A 12,301-nucleotide genomic window follows, 5' to 3' on the forward strand; every position below is an offset into this window, starting at 1 on the left:
AGGGGGCGTCGTGGCTCAGGTGGATAAGGCGCCATACCATAAATCCGGGGACCCGGGTTCGACTCCGACCCGAGATCATTTCCCAATCCCCATGTCTCTCTCCCACTCATTTCCTGTCTCTACACTGTTCTATCCAATAAAGGTGAAAAAAGCCCAAAAAATATCTTTAAAAAAACATCCTGTAGGAGGAGTAGCGAGTTTTATAAATTGTGGACAAATGACAACGACGACGACGGATGAACGATGGACAACGCGTGATCACATAAGCTCATCCGGCCTGGCCTATGGCCGGATGAGCTAAAAATCTAATGTCCATGAGGAAGCAGAAGAGGGCATGCTTCGCCCATATGGATAAAAATTAACCTCAGAATGTCTCTTTGTCATTATTTTTTGAGTAAAGAGCATAAAGCTCTACAATCGATCTAATCGGAACTTCTACTGAGCATGGATCTACTGATATAAATGCTATCCATTAGCTTATTAAAAAAGGGGGGGGGGGGTGTAAGGGGGGTAAGGTGCACAGTCCTGAGGTGTATGTGTTGTGTTACACATTATGGAGTGAGGTATTGCTCATTGCACATTATAAAGTATTATAATGGCGCTAAAACAGCCACCGTCAAATGGTGCAGTTGGAGTCTTGTTCTCGGACTCAACTCGGATCAATAGTGGACTCGACTCAAATTTTTTTAATGACTTGGACTAGACTTGGACTTGAACACTGGGGACTCGAGACTGGACTCGGACTTGAGGTTTAGTGACTCGACTACAACACTGACAGTAGGCAAATAAACAATCCAAAAGAGAGTTGATTTTCAATATTTATGAGGCTCTATATTGCCACAAATCAGTATGTTCGGTAGGCATTTTAAGTGAAGTACTTACTATTGCAGCTAATCCAGATCCCAAATTAATAAAGGTAAGCATCCCTACTTTAGTGTTTGAGGCACAGAAATTAAAAAGGTAGCTTTCCGATTCACTCAGTGCTCTGAATGTCAAGTCTGTGTGTTAATACTTCCAGTGGCTTTAGAAGCTCTGTATATATAGTAATTCCGTGCCGTTTGCGGTGATTGTTTTTACTGTTGAAGAAATTGATCTATCAATATTGAGACAGAAAATCAACCTTTCACAGGCTTATGGGAACAATCATGATTAGATTTCTGAATAACAAATTATACCAAATATTTGAACATTACACTAGCAAAGCACATTTGCTGTACACTCCATCTGTGACGAAAGTGAAATGGACCACACTTCAACAAAGAAGGAAACACCATAAAGCTACCTCGATGTACAAGTGCTTAAACAATGAACTTGAAGGAATCGACACAAACTATATGCGACATTCTGATTTCCATGCTTACAACACAAGACAAAAAGACAACTTTGTTCCCCCAATGCAAGAACAAAGTATTTAAAGCGCATGTTTAAATGCATTTAGAACTGTGGAACTCTATGCCCTGAGACATACAGAACTCAGACTCAATTAATGCATTCAAGAGACGTCGAAATGATATAAATTTCTAAATTAATACGTTCCTTTTACCTACTAGTACATATATTTTACTATACCTATACTTACTAGTGCATATATTTTAATAGTCACTATTGTATATTATAATCATTTGATATTGTCTCCATCCGGGTGGCACGGTGGTGTGGTGGTTAGTGCTGTCGCCTCACAGCAAGAAGGTCCGGGTTCAAGCCCCGTGGCCGACGAGGGCCTTTCTGTGCGGAGTTTGCATGTTCCCCCCGTGTCCGCGTGGGTTTCCTCCGGGTGCTCCGGTTTCCCCCACAGTCCAAAGACATGCAGGTTAGGTTAACTGGTGACTCTAAATTGACCGTAGGTGTGAATGTGAGTGTGAATGGTTGGCTGTGTCTATGTGTCAGCCCTGTGATGACCTGGCGACTTGTCCAGGGTGTACCCCGCCTTTCGCCCGTAGTTAGCTGGGATAGGCTCCAGCTTGCCTGCGACTCTGTAGAACAGGATAAAGCGGCTAGAGATAATGAGATGAGATGAGATTGTCTCCATCCATTATCTGTAACTGCTTATCTTGTGCAGGGTCGCAAGCAAGCTGGAGCCTATCCCAGCTGACTACGGGCGAAAGGCGGGGTACACCCTGGACAAGTCGCCAGGTCATCACAGGGCTGACACATAGAGACAACAACCATTCACACTCACATTCACACCTACGGTCAATTTAGAGTCACCAATTAGCCTAACCTGCATGTGTTTGGACTGTGGGGGAAACCGGAGCACCCGGAGGAAACCCACGCGGACACAGAGAGAACATGCAAACTCCACACAGAAAGGCCCTCGTAAGCCGCTGGGCTCGAACCCAGAACCTTCTTGCTGTGAGGCGACAGTGCTAACCACTACACCACTGTGCCACCTGATATTGTATCTCAGATTGTAAATAATTGCAATTATCCTATTAATTATAATTTTGTTTTTTATTTTGTATCGGGGCACCTGGGAGAACAGCTATGCTGAAGTGTGTCCCTGTATAAATAAAGATTATTATTAGTTCATCCGGCCGACAGGCGATGAGTTTATGCCATCAAGTGTTGTCCGGCGTCCGGCTGGCGTCATCCACATTTCACGAAAATCTCTTCTTCTCTCTCAGTTCTTCACCGATTTTTATTCTTTTTGGCAGGAAGGTAGGTCTGCCTGGGGTACATATAACTTCTACCCAGATTTGCATAATTACAATTAATAATGAAGATATGGCATAATTAAGCCCTAACGAGCAGTTTCCACACAAATCACTTCTTCTCCCTCCATTCTTCACCAATTTTGATTCTTTCTGGCATGAAGGTAGGGATACCTAGGGTTCATATAACTTCTACCCAGATTTGCTTCATTACAATTATTAATGAAGTCATGGATTAATTAAGCCTTAATGAGCAGTTCAACAAAAATCACCAGAGTGAGCTACGCCATCATTGACTGGCTCATTATTATTATTATTATTATTATTATTATTATTATTGTTTCTTTAAAGATGCACCAAAATATGCCTAGCGATGCCCATGTCGAGAATGTTACCACAAAATGTATTTCTATAATATCTCATGTTTTGAATGTGAAGACTTTGGTTCCAGTTATGATGACTCATTTTCCCGATTGATGACCCACTTGATTAGCTAATTACCAACTCAGGAATTTGACTTACAAATTGTTCATTGGAGTGGGTTTAGGGTTGAGAACCGCTGATCCTCAACAGTCAAGGTGGGATGGGTTGAGCTTAGTGATTTACCTGCTCTACCACACCTACAAAACCTGCTTATTAACTGTTGTCTTGAATAAGGTAAATCACTGAACTGTGCTTGACGCCAGCCCTCCAGGACTTGATTTGGACACCTTTGATTTAGGATGTAATTAGCCTCTTTAATATTTAAGTGTAATTTCAGTGATCAATAAGGCAGGGTCATGAGCAATGCTCAATTATAATCTTCAATTACCTTTCTCACACTATATGGAAGAGACTATCATTCTAAGCACATATTTACTTCAATGCCTTGTATTTGAGTTACAGGAACACATCAGTGATGCACTGGTGTTTTGTAGAGGTTATGGCCATGGCTCTGGGTGGTTTTTTGGATGGCAGCTGGAGGAATTGGCTGTCATCCAGCCAAATGGCTTGTTCATAGCTATTTAGAAGACAAACACTACAATGGTGCTGGAAGGCTGCTGCAGGGCGCTTCATTCCAAACTAGCAGCACATAACAGTCACCAGGCACTTCATTCTAGTTTAGGGCTTTGAGGCATGAAGATCAGTCTTCCTTCTCTGGGTTTCTTTCTGTGTTATGTTCAGGAGGAGCAATGTCTGACCATTATAAATGAACATCTCTGAGCACTCTGGGCACTAGAAATGAAAATGGGTTTGTCTCTATTCTGACTTATCTTGATTCTTGGCTTGTGTTTTTAGAGGTTCGGTCAGAGGAGAGGAAAATACTGGAAAAAGCCGGTTTAGTTCAAAGTCTCACCGTTGGTGTAGCTCCCATCATTGTTCTGATTGCTAGTGTGTGTACGTTCACTCTACACATGGCCCTGGGCAACGATCTCACTGCAGCACAGGTATGCTCACGTTCCAGAGTATATACTCCATATATAGTACATGTAAACAATAACCAACTATGCATCTTCTCCTTCTCTTTTGGAAAATGGTTCTCTCTGTGCATCTCTTTATCTCTATAGGCCTTCACCGTAGTGGCTGTCTTCAACTCGATGACTTTTGCCCTAAAGATTACACCCTTGGCAGTGCGTGGGTTATCAGAAGGCACTGTCGCTGTTAACCGATTTCAGGTGAATATCAAGCACTTCAGTTGCGCAATCACGGCTTTAAATCAGCTTTTTTTCTTTTTTTTTGGTAGCTGTCAGCATTTCAGGCAAAGCAACTGTTCACCAAATTTCACTGAAGCATTTTTTTCTGGTCAACATGTTTGTTTTCTAACATGTTTTAATGAGCATGACTGTAATATTACTTGACTGGTAATTTACTTTATCCACCAGCGCTATGTGTTACCTACATTTAGCAGATAGGTATTGGGTGTTAGGTGTTAATTTTAACTTCTGCCACCAAAACTTCTGCACACACATTCAAGCTGTTTTTTTTACAGCTATGTCAAGGGTAAAGGTTTGCATTTCCTCTGATTTTTGAACAAAAGAAAGAAAACTATACAGCAATGTTATAATTTATCAACAAACAATAGATTTCCAATGTGTTAAAAAATCTGAAAGAAGACAAAATGTCCGGCAAAATCAACAACAAAGATTTGACGAAGACATCTGTGTATGACATTCAGGAGAGTAAGAAGAGATATCATATTTATACAGACTTTTATTTGTACTACACCGATAACTCTAAATTGTATGTAAGTATATAGCAAATTAAAAAATTTTTGATTTTGTCCGAAATTAGTACTAAATTTTTTTTATTCGATTAGATCAGATTCAACTTGACAGTCATTGTGCAAAGCACAGGTACAAAGCCAATGATATGCAGTTAGTATCTAACCAGAAGTACAAAATACAGTATTATTTACAGATAGGTGCCAGAACTTTTGCACTATTTATAATTTATCTACAAACAATACATTTCCAATATATTTTTTTTAAAACTGAAAGAAAATAAAATGGTAAAAAATTAAGTTATAAAAAGTGAAAAATGAAAAAGTGCTAAAGTTTTGGCACTTATCTGTAAATAATACTATACTTTGCACGTCTGTTTAGATGCCAACTGCAGTTCATTGGCTTTGTACTTGTACTTTGCACAGTGACAAAGTTTTTAACTTTTGCACATATCTATATATTTCCTGCTACTGTTTCCTCATTTTCTTACAGAGACTCTTCATGCTGGAGGACCAGGAGGTCATATTAGGCAAAATGGAGGATCCTGAGAATGCTGTAGAGTTCAGAGACGCCACACTGGCATGGAATAAAGCTCAACCCCCACCGGCCAAAAGGTCAAAGCCACAGCCGAGCCAGAAAAACGGAGGCATGCATCGAGTGTTCCGGAGGGAGAAGCTGAGTCTATACATTAACATAGATGACGAGAAAGCAAACGGCCATGATCCAAATCCTGAGCACCTCCTCACACACATAGAACAGGAGAGCCCACAGAGCACCATCTTCTCCACACAGAGCATTCGTCCACCGCTGCACAAAACCCTGCATCACATTCAGCTTACAGTCTGCAAGGTACCACCTATATCTCACACCTATATCTCTTTCACTTTTCAGCTTTTATCCACTGATGTGCTGTCCTGGATATAAAGTATAACTATGAGGAGATTCAGGTTTATTGTGTATCTGCACAGACAGCTTAATAGAAGTTAGTTTCATAAATGAAAAATATTAGTTCAGGAAAATTGCAATTCAGAAAATGACATCATACATTATTTATAATGAATTAATATGCATATTTATAATGATTTATATATTTGAATATAGACCAAAGACTGAAAAAAAGGTTTGCAAAACACCATAGTGCAATATGATTTAATTATTATACATCCAGGACACTTTTTCGATGGAATAAAAACACGTGTTCTGTTCCCTTCTAGCAGGTTTCATTCATTTGGTTTGATAGCATGCAATATTGTTAGCATATCGCATATCCTATGTGTATTACGTCACTCTACCCAATGGAGAATGAGCCTGCAATATTGTTACAGTATTGCACGTTGTCAAGACAACATGACATCACACATCGGAGACGTAAAACTTACGTGCTAGTGAGCGACAGTGACAATTTGTAAACAAACATGGCCACCAGGTTTGCTTTGTTAAATACGGAAGATTTTGAGAGAATTTTGGCTGCCAGGTCGCGCCGTTGTTTGTAGCTGTTCATGTTGATTTAAAAAGTAACTAAGCAAATTACACAGGGAAAATAATAATAATAATAATATGCGGCTTGAGTGCGCTAGCGTTGGCCTTCACTAACACTACACCGGCTAGAATGTAACTTGACTGCCACGCTAACAGCACCGAGTCACGGGTAAGCTAGCGTTGGCCTTCACGAACACTACACCGGCTAGAATATAACTGGACTGCCGTGCTAACAGCACCGAGTCACGGGTAAGCTAGCGTTGGCCTTCACTAACACTACACCGGCTAGAATGTAACTGGACTACCGCACTAACAGCACCAAGTCACAGGTAAGCTAGTGTTGGCATTCGCTAACACTAAGGATGAATGCTACACCAACTGGAAGGTAACTGGACTGCCACGCTAAGAGCAGTGAGTTGTGAGGTTAATTAGCATTGGCGTTTGAGAATGCTGATATGAAGAGTGTGTACGTATATATATATATTATATACGTATATAATTATTATTATTATATTGGCTGGCTTTTTTTCGTGGTCTATCAAATATATTCCCTTCAGTTAGCATGATATTGAACTCGTCCTCAATTCGTTAAATATCATGCTAGCTGAATGGAATATATCTGATATACCACGGAAAAAATCCAGCCAATATTATTGAAATATTATATAAGATTTTGTCTAGTAGTTTTTGACAAAGCGCTTGAACTTGTGCTAGTCTTGAGAATGTGTTGGCTCTAACCTGAAGTGTTTTATCAGTCCTCGGTTGAGTGGCACTGAAAGATCTGTGTGTCCACAGGGTGCATTGGTAGGAGTGTGTGGCGCTGTGGGCAGCGGGAAGAGCTCATTGCTGTCTGCTCTCCTGGGACAGGTGAGAGATCACGCTGCACATCAGAGACATTTCTCTCTGTGGTCTCTTGTGTGAAATGCCCCTTTAACTCTGTGACCTTTGTGGAAGGCTGAGCTGTGTGCTCAAGACAAGTGATCAAGAGAAAAAGTACTGTGCACTGACTTGCAGAACATGGCCCTTGAGATCAGAATGGGTCAAGCTGTCTGAGACACAAAGCTCATCTTCAGCACAACCTGCTTCTCTTTTCTCTTCAGATGACCTTACTGAGAGGATCAGTGGCGGCGAACGGGGGCTTTGCCTACGCTGCTCAGCAGGCTTGGATCCTCAACAGTTCCCTGAGGGAGAACATTTTGTTTGGGAAAGATTACGTGGAGGAAAGGTAAGACCTGCTCTGTGGAATCGGCTAGGAAGAGACATGGTTTGTGTGCGCAAATTGAGACGTGTTTTAAGTCAGGCTATGAATCTAAATTGGCTCTGGCTTTCGTAATCTCCCTTCAGGTATAATGCTGTTCTGGCAGCCTGTTGTTTAATTCCTGATATCAGTGAGCTACCTTACGGCGACATGACTGAGGTAATGAGGCTCGGTGCACTGTTACCGAGCTTGTCATAATGACTTTCAAATGAAATTTATTGCCATTTTATTGCTATTTGCAGCTGTTCCCTTATAAACCATGGTAAATAAAAAAAGATCTGCTGTAAGTGAAACCTCCACTAATACACTGTGTATTTAGATTGGGGAAAGAGGAGCCAATCTGAGTGGGGGTCAAAGGCAGAGAGTGAGTCTTGCCCGGGCGCTTTACAGTGACAGACCCATCCTGCTGCTCGATGATCCCCTCAGTGCCCTGGACACTCCTGTGGCTTCCCATCTCTTCTACAACGCCATTCACAGTGCGGCCAGGGAAAGGACTGTCATATTTGTTACACACCAACTGCAGGTACGTTCATTTACAGAGAGTAAGTGTACCAGTGTGCACAAGTAAACAGAAACCCTCACATGGGGATATTATCTGGAATGATTGCTGTCCTGCACAGTTTCCTAAAGACAATGAGCAGTTATGTTCGCTTGTGTTCATGCCAGCTGTTTGTTCTTGCATCATTAGTTCATGTAAAAAAGCTTTTGTCGTCGAAGAATCAAACAAGTATCAAATCCAGTAACGGAGATCACAATGAGGCTGAAAAAAGGAGAATAAATTAATCAATCAGAGACATGGCCATGACATTAACTAAGTCAAAATCAACAAGCATGAATGGCAGACGAAGCTTAACCAGATACTTTCAATCATGAACAAGAAGTTCATTAACACAAATCGCACAACAAATACATATACAGTACCAGTCAAAAGTTTGGACACACCTTCTAATTCAAAGTTTTTTTCTTTATTTTTATGAATTAAAAGTCACGTCATGTCTTAAAGTAATGATGGATGTCGTTTCTCTTTACTTAGTTGAGCAGTTCTTGACATAATATGGATTGCTAGAGTTGTGGAATAGGGCTATTTACTGTATATTTATTATTTACTATTTAATCTCAAACCCATCAAGAAGGCAAGAAATTGCACGAATTAACTTTTGACGAGGCATCTGTTAATTGAAGAGCATTCCAGGTGACTACCTCATGAAGCTGGTTAAGATAATGCCAGTAGTGTGCAAAGCGTCATCAAGGGATACTGTGGATACTTTGAAGAATCTAAAATATCAAACATATTTAGTTTTTTAACACTTTTTTTCTTTACCAAATAATTCCCTACATGTTCCATATGTTATTTCATAGTTTTGATGTCTTCAGTATTGTTCCACAATGTAGAAAATAGTCAAAATACAGCAAAACCAATATATGAGTAGGGGTGTACAAACTTTTGACTGGTACTGTAAATACCATTCAGTCTATCTACTCTTACATATGTGTTAGAAAAGACTATATTTTTGTTTTTCTCTAACAATTAACATAGCACAATTTCAACATTTTAAAAAATGTCTATTAAAAATCTATTGCATAATTCATAGACCTAATACAGGGAGTGTGTGTGTATTTTATATATATATATATATATATATATATCATCTCATCTCATTATCTCTAGCCGCTTTATCCTTCTACAGGGTCGCAGGCAAGCTGGAGCCTATCCCAGCTGACTACGGGCGAAAGGCGGGGTACACCCTGGACAAGTCGCCAGGTCATCACAGGGCTGACACATAGACACAGACAACCATTCACACTCTCATTCACACCTACGGTCAATTTAGAGTCACCAGTTAACCTAACCTGCATGTCTTTGGACTGTGGGGGAAACCGGAGCACCCGGAGGAAACCCACGCGGACACGGGGAGAACATGCAAACTCCGCACAGAAAGGCCCTCGCCGGCCCCGGGGCTCGAACCCAGGACCTTCTTGCTGTGAGGCGACAGTGCTAACCACTACACCACCGTGCCGCCATATATATATATATATATATATATATATATATATATATGTGTGTGTGCATGTGTGTTGAATCTGCTGCCGGTGTTAAATTATTTTTCTTGTACATTGCAAGTACGCTGAGTTAATTATTAAATAAATAGACACAAAACATTATGAACATATTTCAATATGTTATGGAATTGCGTATGGATATCGTAATGTCACACTGATATCATATTTTAATTAAATTTAACTCCATTCGTTGGCAAATGACTATCTAATTTATTGTCATAAATGTGACAAATTTCTGCACCTGTAACATTGTGTGTGTGTGTGTGTGTGTAAACATTTTATTTGATATATTTCATAGTTACATAAAATCATAAGATCATAGTTATATTTATAAATATTTACTGTACGGTATAATGTTTATGAACGATGCAATAGATTTTTAATAGATACATTTTTCTGATGGTGGCACGGTGGTGTAGTGGTTAGCACTGTCGCCTCACAGCAAGAAGGTTCTGGGTTCGAGCCCAGCGGCCAGCAAGGGCCTTTCTGTGTGGAGTTTGCATGTTCTCCCCGTGTCTCCGTGGGTTTCCTCCAGGTGCTCCAGTTTCCCCCACAGTCCAAACACATGCAGGTTAGGCTAATTGGTGACTCTAAATTGACCGTAGGTGTGAATGTGAGTGTGAATGGTTGTCTGTGTCTATGTGTCAGCCCTGTGATGACCTGGCGACTTGTCCAGGGTGTACCCCGCCTTTCGCCCGTAGTCAGCTGGGATAGGCTCCAGCTTGCCCGCGACCCTGCACAGGATAAGCGGTGACTGATAATGGATGGATGGATTTTTTTCTGATGTTGAAATTGTGCTATGTTAGAAATTGTGCTATGTTATGTAAGACTCAACAAAAATGTGTTTAAAAACAAAAACAAAATATGTTTCATATTTTAGATTCTCCAGCGTTCACCTTGATGATGCTTTGTATACTATTGTCATTATCTTAACCAGCTTCATGAGGTAGTCACCTGGAATGCTTTTCAATTCACAGCTGTGCCTCGTCAGAAATTAATTAGTGCAATTTCTTGCCTTCTTAATGCGTTTGAGATCATCAAACATGCAGGGTCTTTTAATTAATGAGACTAAAGTAAAACCATTGAAGTAGAAGGTATGTCCTAACGTTTGACTGGTACTGTATATTATAGAAAAGATGCACTTTTCTGCAATACCTAAACCTGTCTAATGATTTAAAGTGCACCGGGAAAATGTAATGTATGTTGGCAAATACGTTATGTGATATTGTTCAGTATATCTCAGTGTTTTTCTGTTATGGTCACAGAGGAAAAAAAAAGAACAGGTTACATTGTGCTGTATAGTTCAAAAGAGAGAATAAATCTTCGAGACAGGGCAAAGGTAAGATTAACCTGTAGCAGAGAAATGGGAAGAGAAAGTGTGAAGAGAAAAGAGGAACTGCTCGTAATCCAAAGTATTATTACTTCATCTGTAAAACATGATGGAGGGATTTTCATGGCTTGGGCGAGTACAGTGGCCACTGGAACTGCATCACTTGTCTTTACTGGTGATGTGACTGCTGACTTTCAGGGTCAGAAATACCAGAACCAAAGATGAAAAAGCAGTATGAAGATTCTGTTGATTTGATTCAGGCTCTCAATAATGTGTTCATCACAGTATATTTGTCATTTGAATGAGGTAATATCATAGTTGCCTGAATAATATTCTATAATATTCTATAATTTAAAAATATACAAGCAAGAAATGGGTATAAGGAAACAGAATTTATCTGTGACTTGATTTGAATGGAAAAAAATCTAATCTCATCTCATTATCTCTAGCCGCTTTATCCTTCTACAGGGTCGCAGGCAAGCTGGAGCCTATCCCAGCTGACTACGGGCGAAAGGCGGGGTACACCCTGGACAAGTCGCCAGGTCATCACAGGGCTGACACATAGACACAGACAACCATTCACACTCACATTCACACCTACGGTCAATTTAGAGTCACCACTTAACCTAACCTGCATGTCTTTGGACTGTGGGGGAAACCGGAGCACCCGGAGGAAACCCACGCGGACACGGGGAGAACATGCAAACTCCACACAGGAAGGCCCTCGCCGGCCCCGGGGCTCGAACCCAGGACCTTCTTGCTGTGAGGCGACAGCACTAACCACTACACTACCGTGCCGCCCCCTGGAAAAAAATCAAACAGGAAAAGGCCGATCTGGCTCACTCCAATTAGACGTTTGTAGCACACAAGAGATTTGTGCGACAGCTGATACGAACACTATCTTATATCAGCTGTTCAACAAATCTTGCCTAAAAGTAATGTACAGTCTTGCAGTAAATGTTTGACCAAACAAATGCACTTACTTTAATGAAGCACTTGTTTAGATTTAGGGATTTGATGGAATAATTTAAATACGTTTAATTTTTTTCTCATTCAATTGGGTTTTGTGTAAAATGAAAAATTTAAAATGTGTGTATGTCCAAAAACATTTAATGTGCAATGTATATCAAGTCAAGTCAAGTTTATTTGTATAGCGCTTTTAACAATAAACATTGTCGCGAAGCAGCTTTACAGAATTTGAACGACTTAAAATATGAGCTAATTTTATCCCTAATCTATCCCCAATGAGCAAGCCTGTGGCGACGGTGGCAAGGAAAAACTCCCTCAGACGACATGAGGAAGAAACCTCGAGAGGAACCAG

At 40.5% G+C, this 12,301-nt stretch overlaps 1 protein-coding gene across 1 annotated transcript in view; it reads left to right on the forward strand.

Annotated features, from left to right (window-relative positions):
* The window catches only part of wu:fb13g09 (ATP-binding cassette sub-family C member 5), a 100,672-nt gene that overhangs the window by 41,559 nt on the left and 46,812 nt on the right, over nucleotides 1-12,301 (forward strand). The window contains exons 8-14 of the mRNA XM_060915212.1: nucleotides 3,930-4,078; nucleotides 4,199-4,306; nucleotides 5,345-5,701; nucleotides 7,127-7,198; nucleotides 7,432-7,556; nucleotides 7,676-7,748; nucleotides 7,909-8,112. Of these exons, the coding sequence (XP_060771195.1) occupies nucleotides 3,930-4,078; nucleotides 4,199-4,306; nucleotides 5,345-5,701; nucleotides 7,127-7,198; nucleotides 7,432-7,556; nucleotides 7,676-7,748; nucleotides 7,909-8,112 (1,088 nt within the window). The remainder of the gene's footprint in view (nucleotides 1-3,929; nucleotides 4,079-4,198; nucleotides 4,307-5,344; nucleotides 5,702-7,126; nucleotides 7,199-7,431; nucleotides 7,557-7,675; nucleotides 7,749-7,908; nucleotides 8,113-12,301) is intronic.

This window comes from Neoarius graeffei, chromosome 2, assembly GCF_027579695.1.
Source record: "Neoarius graeffei isolate fNeoGra1 chromosome 2, fNeoGra1.pri, whole genome shotgun sequence".
In the NCBI taxonomy this organism is placed as follows: Eukaryota; Metazoa; Chordata; class Actinopteri; order Siluriformes; family Ariidae; genus Neoarius; species Neoarius graeffei.